Source organism: Palaemon carinicauda, chromosome 41 (assembly GCF_036898095.1).
Source record: "Palaemon carinicauda isolate YSFRI2023 chromosome 41, ASM3689809v2, whole genome shotgun sequence".
NCBI classification, from domain to species: Eukaryota; Metazoa; Arthropoda; class Malacostraca; order Decapoda; family Palaemonidae; genus Palaemon; species Palaemon carinicauda.
In genome coordinates, this window is record NC_090765.1 from 44,211,529 (window position 1) to 44,231,194 (window position 19,666).

The 19,666-nt window shown below is 39.8% G+C and overlaps 1 protein-coding gene across 13 annotated transcripts in view; it reads right to left on the reverse strand.

The window, feature by feature from the left end:
• The window catches only part of fmt (phosphatase 6 regulatory subunit 1-like protein fmt), a 228,552-nt gene that overhangs the window by 47,086 nt on the left and 161,800 nt on the right, over positions 1-19,666 (reverse strand). For 12 of the 13 annotated variants that reach the window (XM_068364570.1, XM_068364580.1, XM_068364575.1 and 9 more), the window contains 2 exons: positions 5,588-5,975; positions 4,570-4,650 (listed from right to left, as the gene is read on the reverse strand). In XM_068364570.1, the coding sequence (XP_068220671.1) occupies positions 4,570-4,650; positions 5,588-5,975 (469 nt within the window). The remainder of the gene's footprint in view (positions 1-4,569; positions 4,651-5,587; positions 5,976-19,666) is intronic. The other variant, XM_068364572.1, reaches the window with a different exon arrangement.

Genomic DNA, 19,666 nt, shown 5'->3' on the forward strand with positions numbered 1-19,666 from the left:
AGATTCTCCAGACAACGACGACTCGAGGAGGCTCTCAACAGCCAGTCGTCTAGGTAGAGGGAGGCTCTGATGTTTGACAAGTGAAGGAATTTGGCTACATTCCTCATCAGAAGGGTAAAGACCATAGGAGCTGTGCTTAGGCCAAAACACAGGGCTTGGAATTGATAGACGACCTTTCCGAAAACGAATCTTAGGAAAGGTTGGGAGTCTGGATGAATCGGAACGTGAAAGTATGCGTCTTTCAAGTCCAAAGAGACCATCCCGTCCTCCTGTCTGACCGCTGCTAAGACCGACTTGGTCGTCTCCATCGTGAACGTCAGCTTGGTGACATACTCGTTGAGAGCGCTGACGTCCAGCACCGGTCTCCAACCTCCTGTCTTCTTGGCCACAAGAAAGAGACGGTTGTAGAAGCCCGGGGATTGATGGTCCCGGACTATAACCACTGCCTTCTTCTGCACAAGAAGCGACACCTCCTGGTGCAATGCTAGCCTCTTGTCCTCCTCTTTGTAGTTGGGAGAGAGGTTGATGGGCGATGTGGTCAGAGGTGGTTGAAGGCAGAATGGAATCCTGTAACCGAACCTCAGCCAACTGACAGACTGTGCGTCTGCACCTCTCATCTCCCAAGCTCGCCAGAAGGTCTTGAGTCTGGCTCCTACTGTTGTCTGGAGAAGCGGAGAGTCAGTTTTTTCCTTTGGATGACCTGGATCCTTTCCTGGACTTGCCTTTGTAAGAGTCTGGACGGGAGCTTCCTCGGCTGGGGGCTCTACCACGAAAGGGCGGTATGAACCTAGTAGCAGGGGTATCAGCCACTGGGGAGCGGTAAGTCTTAGGGACTGAGGTGGCAGCCTTAGACTTACGAGCCGAAGAAGCTACAAGATCGTGCGTATCCTTCTGTATCAGGGCAGCAGACAAGTCCTTAATGAGCTCTTCGGGAAAAATAAACTTCGAGAGCGGAGCAAAAAGAAGTTGTGACCGTTGGCAAGGTGTAATGCTGGCGGAAAGGAAGGAACACAGCTGTTCCCTTTTCTTCAACACCCCTGATACAAACAAGGACGCTAGCTCGCCCGATCCATCTCTGATGGCCTTATCCATGCAGGACATTAACAGCATGGCAGAATCTTTGTCCGCAGGAGAGGTTTTCTTGCTGAGGGCCCCCAGGCACCAGTCGAGAAAATTAAACATTTCAAACGCTCTAAACACCCCTTTCAGCAAGTGATCCAGGTCTGAGAAGGTCCAACACACCTTCGAGCGTCTCATAGCAGTCCTTCGAGGCGAGTCTACCAGACTTGAGAAGTCAGCCTGGGCAGAGGCAGGTACTCCCAAGCCTGGTGCTTCCCCTGTGGCATACCAAACGCTCGCTTTCGATGTGAGCTTCGTTGGAGGGAACATGAAGGAAGTCTTGCCAAGAAGTTGTTTAGACTGCAGCCACTCCCCTAAGATCCTAAAAGCCCTCTTGGAGGATCTAGCTAGGACAAGCTTGGTATAGGAAGACTGAGCTTGATGTACGCCCAGCGAAAACTCAGATGGCGGAGAGCGGGGAATAGCCGAGACAAAATGGTCTGGATAAACCTCCCTGAGAAGAGCCAAGACCTTGCGAAAATCAAGAGACTGTGGAGAGAGCTTGGATTCGTCCACGTCTGATGAGGGATCAAGGTGTGCCTCCTCATCATCCGAAACCTCATCCCCAGAATGAGGCGACGAGATCGGATACGAATGCTGAACCGCAGAGTCAGAACGAGCAGGAACAATAACCGTGGATACCTCATCAAGTAACTGAGGCTCAGACTGCAAGGGCTGAACAACAGACGAAGCAGAAGGAAGGCGCATGGGTGGAGGAGGTTGACTCCTAGCAAGAGATGTTGAACCCAAGGAATGCGCTTGCTGAGCGGAGGACGGAGGCGGAGCAGTAAGTTCCTGTTCCTGTGGAATGAGCGGAGCGAGACGAGGCCGAGGCTGCGCAGAACAAGGTAAAGTTCTCGCAAGCAGAGGCTTCTGAGGCGCAAGATCAGGGTGCAAGGGTTGAGCTCGGTGCAGCAGCTGAGGAGACTGACTCATGGGTGGAAGAGGTTGTTGTACCTCAACCGAGAGTTGCACCACAGGTGGAGCAGCCAGGGGAGGCGGAGGAAGAGTGGAGTAATCCTCCTGATCCCAAACAGAAGGTTGGCTTAAAGAAGGCTGAGGCTGAACAACACTGGGAACAGCGAACTCCGAAAGTGGTTCAACATCGTACGCCTGGCAGATGGTGCTGCGACTAGGTGGAGCGAGCGCAGGCGGGTTGAGCACAGGCTGAGCGGGTGCAGGCGGAAGGAGTGCAGGCGGAGGCGGAGGTGCAACACTCTCAGCCCGACACTCACGCATCAGGTCCGAAAGCTGAGCTTGTATGGACTGAAGCAAAGTCCACTTGGGATCAGCAGAGACGGCAGCAGACTGAGGTAAAGCCTTAACAGTCGCGCTCTGTTGTGGCAGAACCTTACTCCTCTTTGGCGGAGTACAGTCGACAGATGACTGAGGCGAGTCGGAGCTGAGCCAATGACTGCAACCTGGCTGAGCACTCGCGGGCTGGACTCTGCGTTTAAGCGGTCTCGAGACCTGAGACCAACGTTTCTTCCCAGAAAGATGATCAGCGGACGAGCGGAAGACGGGCTCAATCGTCTGCAAGTGGGAGTGACGGTCTTTAGAAGACACGCCCGCAACCACTGAGGATAATTCTGTGCGCCTAACAAGGCCTGCCGAACCCTTATGCCCTTCGACATTGCTTCTCCCCTGGGCTTGGGAGCTTGCAAGAGGTCCCGGACTGGGAGGACGACTGGCTCGCACAGAAAAATCCTCACGCACCACACTGGCACTAACACTATCACAAGGCACTGCACCGACACTAGCACTCGTCACAGCACTGGCACTAACTCCACCCACTGCACTCTTGACCTTCAGCTCTTTCACTTCGGCCATCAGAGACTTATGGTCACTTACCACTGACTCTACCTTATCGCCTAAAGCCTGAATAGCATGTAAAACCACTGACATATCAGGCGGAGGGCACACAGTAGGTTCGGGGGTAGCCACTACAGGGGTAGGAACAGGAAGGGGATCATGAGATGAGGAAAATATAGAAGAGTGAGAAGAACTCCTCCTAACTCTACATCTCTCTAACTTAGAAGAATACTTTAAAAGACGGACAAAATCCAATTCCGAAAGTCCGGCGCATTCCTCACATCGATTTTCTAACTGACAGGGTCTGTCCCTACAGTCAGAACAAGCGGTGTGAGGATCTACCGAGGCCTTCGGAATACGCCTATTGCAAGACCTACATCGTCTATGGGAGGGGGCTTGCGAATTGTCAGACATTTTGTATTCAAGAGTAGTCAAAGGGAGATCCAAAAAACAAGCAAAAATTCGTTAATCGTTAATCTGAACTAAATAAAAGCTATCTAGCTAATATCAGAAGGTTTCCAGTAATGCGACAGCCGTTAATCTGAGAGAATACTTCACCAAATATCCGTGAATAAACTCGAAGACCATAAGCGTATCCCAGAACGTCTAGCCGGAGGCACGACAGAGGAATAATTGAGGAGGTGTCAACAAGAAGTACTTGAGTACCTGGCCACAGGTGGCGCTGGTAAGTACACCCCCTTCTAGTATTGTGATAGCTGGCGTATCCCTCCTTAGATTTCTGTCGGGCAACGGAGTTGACAGCTACATGATTATCGGGTAAGTTTAATATTGAAAAGTGAGGTTTCTTTTATAGTCGTAGTCAGCGTGATCACAGAGATCCCAGATGTCACCATTTGACCAAGTTTTGAGAGAAACAAACCCTAAACAGCATCACTGCAGTAAGCTGTTCCTTTTACCTCTTCACAAGTTTTCACCAATAGCGAGTTTAATTAATTCCAGGTTATTAGTAGATCCTGGTATTCAAAAAAATTTATAACATGTGCTTGGCGTAATTTATCCCAATTAAAAAAAAAAAAAAAAAAAAAACGTGAAAAGTTATAAAATTATGCAATCTGCATCTGGAAACAAGCTCCTGTTGTTGACTTCAACAGGTGTTTTCGTTAAATTTAAACTTACCGTCACAAAATTTTATAATCTCTATTCGCTAATATTGTTTGACAAAACATTTAATAGGGGGAGAAATTTAGGTTAGTAAATAAGTTTCAATTCACATTACTTGGTAATTAGTTGATAACAATGATGCTAAAATCGAAAGTTGTGATACCTAGGGGTATTCATCTGGCCCTGGGAACATTAAGTTTGGTTCAATTTTCCTCTAACTTTCATTTAAAACAAATATTGAAGAAATATTTACGAGGAAAAAAATGTTTCCCCAGATATTTCAGTCTTTTTTTCTTATCCTTATTGGCCAGAAAAAATTGTAAAATAAAACATAACACAATGACTCCAATAACCTTAGCTGTTGCAAAGAATGACCTTGGCAATTTATAAAAGCTACATAGAAGTAATTTTAAAAGCAACTTTTCATATTCTACAATGTCTCATTGAGCTCAAAACAAGATGGAAACTATACAGTCTATGGTTTTTAAGAGCTGAAAAATACATCCAGTAACTTACTTGAAGTTGTCCATGAGATCTTCATCTTTCCCAGGCTCTGAAGACTCCTCTTCAGCATTCGACTCATCTGGGGGTACTTCACTGCATATATCAAAGCCATGCATAAGTATTACTACACGAACAGCCAATATTCACAACTAACATTCACCACATGTACTTAAGTGAACAAAATTAGTAATTCTTATGTTAATGAATATGACAATGTAAAGTAACAATATTACTTATGGAAAAGAATAAAGTAATTACAGCTACAGTCCTGCTCCAAATAAGCTCATAATATTGCAGTCTGAAAATGTCTGGTAAACAGACTGAGCTCTAAAATTGCAGATATACTTCTAAACATGCTTAAGGAAGTGCACTAAAGTATCATTAGTTTGTACCCACATACTTATGCTTGTACATAACTCCTTTAGCTAAGGTGCTTAATAACTTTCCAAAACCTAATTTCAAACATTTTGAAATTATACACAAACATATTTTTTAAACTTAAGTATGAGAGAACAGATAGCTAAAAAATGAGACAATCACTTGTTTTAAGCACCTAAACATGGTGCAAATAAATCTGCAATCCAATAATAATCTATTGAACTTGGCAACATGAATCATTATAGAATATAACCAAGGAGGAGAGAGAGATTAGTAGTTCAACCATGCAAGTACATTCCCACGGTTAAAAAACATTAGAAGATAAACCAATACACACCATTCAAAGAAATGATATTTGTCAACATGTAATCTAACAGCATGCAATTCTAAAAACATTTGACCACATCATTAAAGTGCATTCAAATCAGAAATACTGTATGCAGGAGTATAGACTCAGCAGGTAAGCAACTTCTGATTAATTCATTAAAGATTTCCCGAAAATTTCTTCATCTAATGTAAAGTATTTACCATCATTCATTTCCATACACATGGCATCCTCTACCTTAACAAAACCCCTAACAGTTTTGCAAGACATTCCAACACCTGAACAATAAAGAATAACAGAAAAAGTATTCAGAAAATGTTATCTCACCTGTTAGGCAAATCAACACCATCAGTGACACTTTTAGACTCTTCGCAGTTGGTTCCAAACTGATCAAAATTTACACTAGAGAAATCTGCTTTAAAGCCTTCATTACTTGAAGTTGTGTCGCCAAAGACAGCATTTGAGCTATTTTCCTGAGAGGCAATTCCAAAGTTGGAACCGAGGTCCGCTGAAAAGGTATCTAAGTTATCTTTATCAGCTTTCTGGAATGGATTGGCAAAAGCACTGTTGCCAGCACCTGATGGAAAGGCACCAAAGTCAGCCCAGCCAGTATTATCTGAGGTGTCGGCAACAGGTGCTGACTGCCAGGGGTTTACAGGTTCATCTGATTCAGCCTTTTCTAGAGATGACCGCCGATCAAAAACTTCAGCCCAGTCTGAAACAAAATACCAAAATATACCTCTGGGTTTTTTTTTTTAACTTATTCTAATCAATACCTTATTTCTTGGTTTTTCACTATTTACACCAATGGAAATTCTAATCAATTACCTATTAATGTACTGCATCTTAAATTATGTAAAAATGACACAACACAAATACTATAGAAATATGACTGGTTGAATAGCTAAAGCTCAGGCATTTGGACACAAAAAGGCCATTCAGGGTCATAATGAAAGACGAATGCGATTGGGGTAAGAGAACATGGATGTGCAAAATGATAATGCTTAATATATAAATATAATGACATTTAGAACATGGAAATCTATTGAGAAAAAAAATTAATAAGCTATTAGAATTGGATTGTTTAGATGATTTTTAAATATAAACAACACACCAAAGTTGGTCTTATCCCCTGGAATATTGATTACATTTCACCATGAAGTTATCACTACCAGGTTTTAAAATGTTAAATACCTAGGACAATGTCCCAAATCAAGCTCGACTGTCACAAATTTATCAATCAATGCACATTCAGGACACCATTCCTTCTTAAAATACATTGTTGGTCTAAAATTATGTATCCAGACCTTTGCCTCTACAATAGAATGAAGGTGATGCTGGACACCATCTCTCCTACCACTAACATCATAATCCAAAGTCTGTTAAAAAATTCTTTTTAAAATTATTAATTTTGCTAAAAGGCCTTTTTGTCACCTTGGTTACCTTTTCATTTCCAAAGATTACAACAAGACCAGGTATCTAGCAGATATAAGTAACAAATACATGAAGAAAAAAAGACCCTTTACAATACGTAAACTTTGTCTTGCTGCAAATTTTTACAGAGACTTTTTCTCAAGCATAACTAATTCATTAATACCGTAAGGAAATATAAATATGTAAAATTAATTTCATATAAGTACAAATAAAGATAAAAATACAATATAAACATTAGAACTATATGAACAACGATAAATATTTTAAGTCTAAATTGATAAATGAGAATAGACTAAATGAATGAAAAAATGGGTAAATGAAGAAATCTTGAAATATACACCATACCGACATTAAAAAACTATAAACCATGCAGCTGTGCCAATTCATAGGGTTATACATGTAAGTTCTTATCTCAAGTTTTTGGTAAGTTGAAATAATTCCGAAGGTTCCTGCAATGTTGAGATAATGAGTCTTGGCGGGTACTTGACAGATTCTTTGCCTGTGGCCTTGTTCACAGTCAAATGTTGAGATTGAAGTGATTATGGGTACAGTATTGGTAAATTTGACTGAGTATATGCTATCTATGTAAAATGGTACACACCTTAATTTACTGGTCTTAACTCTTTGGTATAGTATATATATTTATATGTGCTTAGAATGTGCACTATGGCATAATTAATACTGAGGCTTTTTTAATTTGAATCTTGTTATCATTTTTCTTCAATAAAGCCTTTAACACACCAAGTGCCAAGCATAGCCAGAAGCACCAATACTAAATTGTTGCCTAAATATCCAGTCGCCCCATTAATGCATTTCATTCGAAAGTTTACCACTAATTCTCTACACAGATTGATTTAGATATTCAGACGAAGGGAGTTCCTAAGTCTTTTACCCAATGAAGAGGTTCACAGCAAAATCTTTAAATGATACAATATAGTTCTCTAGTTCTCCTTTCCTCTCCGAATTCTGTTCCAATATGAATAAAAATATTAATTATTCAAGAAAATTGCCTCTTCCATGCAGGGATATAGGCTATACTGATTAGAAATAGGAGGAACTAGAAGATGAAATCAAGGCCCTTTGCGTCAATAGGCGTAGGAGGGGATGGTGTGTTCCCCTTTCCTAATCAGTATATATCCCAGCACTGAAGAGGGCAATTTTCTTGAATCCTTAATATTAATATTCTTATTCATCTTGGAACAGCATTCTATGACAGTGATACTAAAGAGGCATTAACTATCATACTAATTGACCTCGGGGCACGTTTTCCCCTGCGAGACCTACCGCTAGAAAATGGGAGTAGGGTAAACGACACAAAACTCTGGTCGTTTGAGAGGAGGTTCCAGTAACTCCTAAGAAAGTGTTTCAAGGCACGTCTCTGTGTCGGAACAATCAGAGATTTATTTGACTAGAAAAACTATACTCAGCTAATAGATGATGCTCAAAATATTTAGGCTTCGGCTGAGAGTAAATATAATTTCACAATGAAAAAAAAAATTCTGGTGAGACATAAAAGGTGGAATACCCTCAAAACTGCCTTCTTGGGTGTAGACCTGCAAGTTGCCCTTTGCTTAAACCTCTGTCATTAAGTGTCCAAAAGAGAAGGAAACCCTTTTGGGTAAAGTATTTGACAAAAGGCAAAACAACAAACAACCAATCTTACTTGTTTGCAACTAATGTTATTGATATAACACAATACAGTGAACCCTCGTTTATCGCGGTAGATAGGTTCCAGACGCGGGCGCGATAGGTGAAAATCCGCGAAGTAGTGACATCATATTTACCTATTTATTTAACATGTATATTCGGACTTTTAAAACCTTCCCTTGTACGTATTACTGTTAACAAACCACCCTTTAATGTACAGAACACTTAATGCATGTACTACAGCACCCTAAACTAAAACAGGCACAAATATTAAAGGCGATTTTATATCATGCGTTTCCTAAACACCTAAAAAGCACGATAAAAAATGGCAACCAATGTTTTGTTTACGTTCATCTCTGATCATAATGAAGAAACAAACTCATTTAGTGTACACATATATGTATAGGTTAGTTTTTGCATCGATTATATTGATTATACAGTACTGTATGTTGATTTTTTTATTACCAATGTTTTAGTTTACGTATTTTTCTTAGGACTTCCAAATGAAATCTTTTTCTTTATGACGCCGCCTGAAACGACAGCGTGTACGCTCAGTAAACAACCACGCTCAGAACAAACAAGGCATTTAACGCGCATGATGATAGTGATAAATAATGATACAGTACATACAGTATTTACAGTAAAAGCATTTACAAAATATGTTACCTTACAAATATAAATTATACAGTACTTGTACGTAGCAAAGCAGGAAAACAATTTGAAATTTGAGAGAGAGAGAGAGAGAGAGAGAGAGAGAGAGAGAGAGAGGAGAGAGAGAGAGAGAGAGAGAGAGAGAGAGAGAGAGAGAGAGAGAGAGAGAGAGAGAGAGAGAGAGAGAGAGAGAGAGAGAGAGAGAGAGAGAGAGAGAGAGGAGAGAGAGAGAGAGAGAGAGAGAGAGAGAGAGAGATTGTTTTACGTACGTAAATGTAAATTTTAAACAAAAAAAATATGATAGGTTACAACATGTAGACTTTTAAAACCTTCCCTTTAACTTAATGCATACAGTACGTACATTACTAAACTATAAAACAGGCAGTAAGAATATTAAAGTAAAAAATAAAGATTGTTACTGTACTCACCACGAAAGAAGTTGAAGAAAAACTTGAATGGTGATGGCAATGAATTTGCTGCACAGTAGAAATGATGATGATGAAGCTGATGATGTGTTCTACTGTGCAGTCAATGATAGTATTTTACGTCTCTTCAGACGGAGGTGTCTTTTTCTGGGACACCTCTTCAACTTCTTCCTGGGAAACTTCTTCAATTTCTTCCGAAGGCGTACTAACAGGAGGAACTGGCTCTTTTTTGCGAGGCTGGAAGAACATTGTGATCGGAAGTTGTTGCCGCTGCTTCTTTTTTCGATCCAAGAGCATCCTGTAGGGAGTCATGATGTCATCGACCTTGTTGGAGAATTGCATCGAGCGAACCATATCCTCGTCCCACTCTTGTAACATTTCTTTCGCCTCCTTGATATGGTTGCAGAACTTGGCAAGCCGTTCTAATGTTAAGCCCGTTTCTTCGACATTTTCTTGGGTCTCTTCCTGGGTACTCTCACTCTCTTCCTCACTTGCCGATTTCGTCAGGTCTTCGAGGTCTGCGTCAGTTAGGGGCTGGGAATGGCAGTCCAACAACTCGTCGACGTCTTCAGTCGTCATGTCGCCAAACCCGTCACCTCCAATTATGGCAGCCAACTGCACAGATTTCCGTATTGCAGAGTGTTGGATTTCCGACGGAGTAAATCCCTTGTCGTCGTAAACAATATCGGGCCACAGCTTCTTCCAGCTCGCATTCACGGTTGCAGGTTTCATCTCTTGAAGTGCCTTCTGAATATTCTGCAGGCACGTGGCTATGGTGTACTGCCGCCAGTACGCCTTCAAGTTGAAATCTTCATCCTCGTCATCTTGGGCAGCATCCACACACGCAACGAGGTCCGCCAAGGTATTCTTCGTGTAGAGGGCCTTGAACGCCCTGATAACCCCCTGGTCCATCAGTTGAATTAATGACGTGGTGTTGGGTGGCAGGAACTCAACCTGAACGCCCTCACGCGACAGGTCAGTTGCGTGTCCACCAGCGTTATCCATAAGGAGAAGGATCTTGAATGGCAAGCCCTTCTCTAAGAGATATTCATGGACTTGCGGGATGAAACACTGGTGGAACCAGTTGGAGGTCAGCATCTTCGTAATCCATGCTTTTTGATTATGCATCCAGTACACGGGAAGGAGATTCTTATTTTTATTTTTCAAAGCGCGAGGATTTTTCGACTTATAAATAAGCCCCGGCTTTAACAAAAATCCAGCAGCATTGCCACACATCACGAGGGTAACGCGATCCTTGAATGCCTTAAAGCCAGAGGCTTTGGCTTCCTCTTTGAACAGGAAAGTTCGCGACGGCATTCTCTTCCAAAACAAGCCGGTCTCATCCATATTAAAGACTTGTTCCGGCTTGTATCCACCTTCGGCGATAATATTCTTGAACGTCTGGTTCACGTAAGTTTCAGCAGCGGCAGTGTCAGCGGAAGCAGACTCCCCATGCAGGGAAACGCTTTTCAGGGCGAAGCGTTTCTGAAACTTCGCGAACCATCCTTTGCTTGCGGAAAAACGTTTCTGAGGCTGGGAATCAGTGGATGTCCCTGGTTGAGGATCATCTGCATCATCATCATCTTCAGCATGGTTGTCGTCGTCGTCTTTAGGTTCCTTTGCAGCAAAATTCTCATATAAACTCAAAGCCTTTGTTTGGATGGTGTTCGTATCCAAGGCTATGTTCTTCTTCCGGCAGTCGGCAATCCACACAGCTAAAGCACCTTCCATGCGTACGATCGTTTTATTACGCGTTGTAACGCCTCGCTTCGCTGATCTGCTAAAGGTGATTGCAGCCGTCTTTCTAATGTTCGCCTCGTCCTTTTTGATATAGCGAACGGTGGATTCGTTGATGCCAAAATGGCGGCCGGCGGCCGCGTAACTTCTACCATCTTTTAACATGTCGAGAAGCGTAACCTTCTCAGCTATCGTCATCATCCTTCGGTGGCCTTTAGGCTCACTACCAGCCTTACTAGAAGCAGAACGCTTGGGAGCCATTGTACAGTAGGATTTAACAGAAAGTTCAACAAAAAGTTCAACTTAAAACAGTCGCACACAGCACAGATTAAACTTCACAAACTTAAGAACGTCTACTCAGCGATACGCGGAAAGAGAAAGTGAACGATCCAGCCCCGCGACAACTTTGATGCTGCGGGTAGAAGATGCGGGCAAAACACCAATCACAGGCTAGATAACAAAACTTGAGTTCTGATTCGTCATCTATCAGCGCTTGAACCAATCACAACCCGTCTTACAGTACTATGATGCGTTGGTTACTCATAGAAGATGCCCCGCGCATACTGAACGTACGTAGATTAAGTACAATACCGTAATAATAATAAATAATGATAATAATACTGTACAGTAATAATAATAATAATGATAATAATAATAACAATAATAATTTTATTAACAACAACAACAATAATAATAATAATAACAATAATAATAAAAATTTACGTACGCTATTTTACGCCTCTCTCTCTCTCTCTCTCTCTCTCTCTCTCTCTCTCTCTCTCTCTCTCTCTCTCTCTCTCTCTCTCTCTCTCTCTCTCTCTCTCGTACGCTTATTCGAAATGTGATTTTTGCAACAAAGAATATTATTGGATGCAGTACTGTACTACGTACGTATACATACAAAAGATTCATGGAAAAGAAGCACATCCATTACAGTTCACACCATTCTAATATGGTATGACTGCATCTGATTTGCGTTTCATGTTCGATTTAATTTTACTACGTACTGAATTATCGTATGATCACATTCTCTTTTCGTGTTTTATTTCTTTCTGTGCTGAATTATATATCATATGTAATGCAATGAACAATCAGTAAGAGCAGATATTACTAATTACAGTATTAATGGAATTACAGGTAACAAAATATCGTATTTGGTTGTCTTCAGATTTCGCGGTATTTTCGAATTTTCCGGAAAATCCGCGATGTGTATATATATATGGGTTATGGGAAAACCCCGCGAAGTGGTGAATCCGCGATTGTCGAACCGCGAAGTAGCGAGGGTTCACTGTACATATTCAAAATATTTTTTTTCCTTTTCACTTGTATTTTCTTAGAAATTTTCCGAAGTACTGTATAAGTTTTCCTCAATCATGGATCTACTCATTTCCTTCTGAATTTATGGTAAATTTTGTCCATATGAAAGTCATGAACCATATTATTGAAGCAAACTATCTGAAATGTTCATCCACATTTACATCCTGATTTTACTTACAAGTAGTATTTTCTTTCTTCCACTTTAGAGGAGTTTCTACACAATTGTTCACAATGGACATTCTAAACAACTGAATGTCCATTATACCCATGAGGATAGTACACAAACTGATTGTGATATAGATGAATGCTATATGAGCAAATGGTTGGGTAAATAACAGAAGTTAGTTAGTTTATTACACATTATGGAAAGAGCACAAATTCGCCATCCTAAAAAAAATGCATTTACTATTGATGACATCATCTATAAAGTGAGCCTTACCTAAAAACTCATACCAATGTATAGAAGGGTAATGGCAATGAAGGCCCTTAGTAATTGAAATGGAGGGGAGGTTTGAGGATTTTTAAGAAGGTAGTGAATGCAGCATACTTTAGTAGGCAAATACAACAATGGTGCATGTAGCCTGTGCACTAATTGGAGAAGGAACTAGTTGAGGACAACTGATACTGAGTTCTATTGTTAAAAAATTACTCAACGTTCAGCCACCATTCCATTGAAGGACAGCCATAGTTATTGAAGGTTAATTTATCTGTAATGTTATTTTCCCAGAGAACCTTTTCCCTTGACTACTGGGCTGTTTTCATTTGAATATTTCCTTCTTTTGTGTGCAATTTCAGAGAATAATTATTTCAACATAAATTTAGGCGACTTGCTTCATGTACTCCTTATGGAACCTCAACCCCTAGTGGCCACAGAGCCATGGGATAATTAAGTTCGATCTCATTTACTCCCTTATTTACGAGTACACTACAAGGGTTTTAATTTAATAATTGAGTTGGTATCCATCAAGAGTATCATTTAGATGAAAAAAAAAAATACCTTTTGGAGTAACAAGCAATATTCTAGTAATAGAAACAACTTTATTGAACAATCTTGAGTCCCTTATATCAAACCATATTTTAAGATACAGTAGGGTCCCGAATTACACGTGTTCTAATTACGCGATTCCTCATTTACGCGATCGATAGTTTTTAAAAATTAAATTTCCTGTATCTGCGAGGAGCATTCTAAATCCGCGAGTCAAGCACCGCGAAGCGTAGGAAATCTATTGTTTTCTTAATTATATGGGGGGGGGGGGGTGATTATTCTCCGATGTCTGAGAAGGGGGGGGGGAGAATGTGAGAGAAAGATTTCTGTTCAAACATTTTAAGACTAGTTTTGGATGAAAAATGCTAAGGTTTGCCCATCTGTTGTGTGAACTTGTCGCTAGGCTAGCCTAACTGTCCAACACCTATATGTATAATATTCCATATTTATACTAATTAATTTTCATACTTACGTCGTGATTATGGTGAAAAATCCTTATTCATTAAACTTTAAATTAAAAACCATCAAAATCAACAGTGCCATTTGAAATATTGAAAAGTTTCCCCCCAAAAAATCAACAGAACAGCATCGTCATGGGAACACCTTTGTAGCTTTCGTGTCCAAGACTACCGCTATCATCCAGTAGTAGTGCGTTGTGCTCCATTTCATCTAAATTGTTTGAAATTCTTTTATATAGTACGTTTGAAACCAAAAATTAAATTAAATAAAGACTATTTTATATCATGCTACTGCCAAACATGTCACTACAACCAAACCCATTACTTTGTTTAGTACGTTCCAACTTCCATCGCCGATCATAACGAACTCGCTAACCAATTTTAACATCTGTCTATAGGTTAACTTTTGCGGCAAAAGATATCTTACCAGGTACTATGTAATGATAATGTTATAATTAATGTTGTTTTATTTATCCTTAGAAAATCAAAATAAATGAAATATGAGCAATTTTGTTTCGTGTTTTTTTCCCTAAAAAAACGCCTCATTAAAAGGAAAAAGTTTTTTTTACGTTTCATCGTCGATCATAAACGCATTTACTCCTGAAAGTGATATTGAAGAGCTTTTACTAAAGATGTTATTATAAATAAAGATTATAAATAGGTGGTAAAACATCTATAATTAAAGTTGTAGCAGCATCAAGAAATGTTGGGGTTCGCCCTTTACATAAGAATGTACTGTACATTGGATTAGACAGAACGTAGAAAAAATCTATTAGGGAAAAATCGGTATTCGATATCCTCTTCATCAGCATCGTCAATCAGGCTTTTTATTTTTTTTATTCTCAGTCGCTAACTAGTTATCGCACTGTCAAGCTCTGCACACATTCCGATAATTCACATTTGAAGGTTTTCTGGGAGAGGATGGATAGAGAAAATACCGAACTATATAAAATGTTTTTTTAACCTGTTAAGCGTCACCCATGTGATAAACCGTTCACCACGATCTACTCGGTACCGCCTTCAACTGTATATTCCGTATTCCGTTCATGACTTTAATTGCCTTTGAGATACTACCGCTAGAGAGTTATGGGGTCTTTTGACTGGCCAGATAGTACTACATTAGATCCTTCTCTCTGGTTACGGTTCATTTTCCCTTTGCCTACATACACACTGAATAGTCTGGCATATTCTTTACATATTCTCCTCTATCCTCATACACCTGACAACACAGATTACCAAACAATTCTTCATCACCCAAGGGGTTACTGCACTGTAATTGTTCAGTGCCACTTTCCTCTTGGTAAGGGTAGAAGAGACTCTTTAGCTATGGTAAGCAGCTCTTCTAGGAGAAGGACACTCCAAAATCAAACCACTGTTCTCTAGTCTTGGGTAGTGCCATAGCCTCTGTACCATGGCCTTTCACTGTCTTGGGTTAGAGTTCTCTTGCTCGAGCACACTCTCCTATCTTATTTCTCTTCCTCTTGTTTTGTTAAAGTTTTTATAGTTTATATAGGAGATATTTATTGTTGTTACTCTTCTTAGAATATTCTATTTTCCTTTTTTCCTTTCCGCACTGAGCTATTTTCCCTGTTGGAGCCCCTGGGCTTATAGCATAATGCTTTTCCAACTAGGGTTGTAGCTTAGTAAGTAATAATAATAATAATAATAATAACAAGCCGTCAGTCTCGTGATATTACGTTTACTCGTATAGTAAGTATGGGATCACCACTTGGCAACACTCTCAGCATATGGGGACTGTGAATAGAAACTTATATGATGTCTGGCAACTATTTTTCTGAAGGTAGCTTGATGTTATAATAGAAAACAGGTTTCCTAACAGTGCGCTCGGGTGTTCATGCATAAGTGGTTAATTGTTGTTCCTTTTGTATTGAACGGTCTAAAGAGGAAGGTTATTTCTTTAGATGAAATAAATGATATTCTTGTTGAGGAATTTGATAATGATAACCTGTTTGATAATGAGAGCATTAGTTCTGAATCCTCCAGTGATGAGTATATTGAAGAAACAAAATTTTCTTTCGATGCCAAAAGCGAAAATGACTTCTCATTACCGAATGACTGGACAATGAAATTTCACAAAACTGTAAAGGGAAAGGAAATGCAGAGAGAGAAATAATGTACAAATGTATGACGAACATATTTGAAAACTATACAGGAAACGATATGAAAAAAGAGAGAGAGAGAGAGAGAGAGAGAGAGAGAGAGAGAGAGAGAGAGAGAGAGAGAGAGAGAGAGAGAGAGAGAGAGAGAGACTTATCCCTTTCCTTTCGTTGCTTATCCAGGCGTAAGATTTACGATTGAAGATAAAAAGAACCCATTAGAATATTCAGTATTATGTAGCCAGTTGAAATGAAATAATAGTAGTATTAATTGTTTTTTTTACTCAACCATTTAATTAATATCCCTACTTTTAACTATAATTACGAATTATAAGCATAAAGAAATGATATTAACTTTGAAAAATTATCATTAGTGAAATGACCGCTCAGGGCAAAAAAAAAAGTGACGGTACGTTAGCGGCAACCTGGTCCAGGGGGGACGCTTAGGTGTTTTCTGGCAGAAAATTACGGTAGATTATCGTACAGCAGCCTAGTGCACACTTGCGCCTAGTGACCGTGTTTTACGTGTGGGAGTGTCATCATGGATATACAGTAATATACTGTAATTTTTAACTATTGCTAGATACTGTATCAAACCTTGAAAACCCTTTTTTGTTTTTTGTATCTATAGGAAATAATTCTACATTATTCAGAAAATACTGAAAACAGTAAGCTATGCATAGTACAGTAGTAAATACTACAGTCATAGAAAATTATCAAAACTTTAACAACTTTTTATTGTTTTATTTATCCATAAAAGAAATTTTGTACAGTATTTTATAAAAAAATCTATAAGAAGGATTTCTTACAGTATTGTTAAGATAAAAGCTACAGTATATATATATATATATATATATATATATATATATATATATATATATATATATATATATATATATATATATATATATATATATATATATATATATATATATATATATATATATATATGTTGATGCCCAACGATTAAATGTAAATAATGTTTGTTGTCTAGTTATCGCGATGGTTAATGTTAAGGTTTGCTGTGTGGTAGTTTGCTGGTTCGAGTCTATGCTCGGCCATATGAATTGTTTACTTGGTGTTGGGTTGTTTTAGCTAATTTACGCATAGTTCTCCGTCACGTGAACTTTATGGTAATCTGTTGTGTCTTCCTGTAAACAAATGAGAAAACTTATCAGTTTAAAAAGTGATTTCATACAGAACGAATATAACGAAAGTTGGTATTTACTGAGGAATATTTGGACCGTTTGTTATAGGAACACAATTGTAAGTAAACGCCTATTATATACTGTTTTGGAATAACGGATTCATCTTTTCCCATTTGTAAACCTACATGTTACATAACGTATGCCTTTAGATGAGCCTTAATTATATTGATTTTGTGTATGACCTTTTTGTAATTAGCAGTTATACATGCATAATTTACTTAATGAAGCTTTGCATATTGTTTCTATCAGTCTTAGTTATTTAACTTAATAGTTTTGTGTACATTAGCATATTATTTATACGTTGATTTCTTTTTCATTTATCCATAGTATTTGAACCACATCACGTCACTTCACATCACTTCAAGTTATGCTACATACGTCAAGTCTACATGTATAAACTCCTAACAATATAACCACATCGATGTTAACGTCATGGATCTAATAAAGAACTATATGTGCGTGTCAAAATTGTGTTTCTCCATCATTCACGTTAAGCAATAGAAAAATAGTGCATTAACATCGTTCAATTAAATTGTTAAATTGTTAAACTACCATCAACGACTCACGCGTTAATTCTATAATAACACGTAGTGAGTCTTAAGAAGTGGAATTACTGCCTGTTATAAACAACTACAGACAAGATGGCGTCGTCTGATGAGACTGTTCAGAATAGTGCTCCCGACGAAAACTCGGGTACGACAGTTGATATCCGAACATTAAAAAATAAATTGAGATCATCACTTGGCAACGTAACGAAAAAACGCAACGAACTCATAGGCCTCATGTCAAATCCGGACAACCTGCACTTGGTGAAAATGTGTCTTGAAGAATATAACGAAGCTTTCGATAAGTACAAAGAAAACTTCAATTGTGTCATGGATAACATCTCAGACGAATTGGAGGAGGACCAGGAATTGTCCAGATATGATACCAAGGAAATTAGCATTCTGCAATTCCGAAACCATACTGGTGAATGGATAGCTATAAACGAAAAACGACTTGAAGAAGACCTGGTGAGTCTTTTAAGCCGATCTGGTTCAAAACGTTCTCCCAAACGGCCTTCTTCCCTTCCTTCTGGCAAATCGGCTACGTCCGAAAAGGTGCGAGCCAAAGCACGTCTCGCCGAGTTGCTTGCCGAAAAAGAACTCGTGACAAAGAAAAAGGAACAGGAGGCAAAGACAGAAGAGATTCTATTGGATATCGAAATAGCCAAGACTCGAGCAAAAGCACGTGTTTTTGCAGAAACCGAAAATGACATTGGCGACGACAATGTTGGTAACAAAGACAATGAGACACATACCAGCATTATTGTGCAACGAGCCAACCATCAAGACGTGAATGTTATGTTTGCTGGACCTAGTGTAGCTGCCCCTGGAATTTGTGCGAGTGAAGGTGCTAACACGGCTAGGGGTGGCAATATGGCTAACCAGGTTATACTCCCTGTCACCCAGGAAAATAGTGCCAGCTTACCCAGTCTGAATCCCAGCACTGCACAAGAATTTGTTCCCAGAAATTCTTCAGAGACTGTTACTAACACTCTTGCAACTCCAGTCAACGCTTCGAATGCCAAGTCATCAACGTTTCCAAATCTAGAACAGTATACGTATCCGCCTGTAAATATACCTGTGAACAGTAACTTTGGTGCACCCTATCCACTGCCTAATTCACCTCCAGTTAACACCATACAGCAGCAGATTAGTGGTATTGCCACAGCTCTAGCTTTGCCTGCACCGCAAGTTCCTAAGTTTACCGGTGATCTTCTGGAATACAGTGACTTCATACTGGCGTTTGACACCAGGATCTCCTCTAGAACAGCCAGCAGCAGCGACAGACTTTACTACCTTCTACAGCATACAGACGGTGAACCTAAGGACCTCATCAGCAGCTGTATATACATGCAGGCAGACCAAGGATATAGTCGGGCAAGACAGTTGCTACAACAAGAGTATGGTGATCCTTATAAAGTATCCCTGGCATACTTGAAACAACTAAACGAGTGGAAGCCGATAAAACCAGACGAAGGGAAATGTCGGAAAAGATATTCGCATTACTTGCTAAAATGCTTCAGCGCCATGCAAACACTTACTCACCTGGCTGTTCTTGATCATGCACCGAACCTGCAGGTGGTAGTCCAGAAATTGCCAAGTTATCTCCAGAATAAATGGCGCGAAAAAGCCACAAACCGCAGACTCCTCGAGAACAGGTCTTCGTGCTTTGGTGACATTGTCCAGTTTGTTATTAACGCAGCAGAGTGTGTCAATGACCCAGTGTTCGGGAAAGAAGCAATGCATAGAGAACTGAATTCTAGTAAACCATCAAAAGGGAAACCAACAGAATCTGCATTTGCTATGCAAGTTAATCCTGAGAGCCAAAATAGAACTCGTGGTTTTAGGTCGCCCTCCTGTTTTTACTGCAGCAAAAATCACG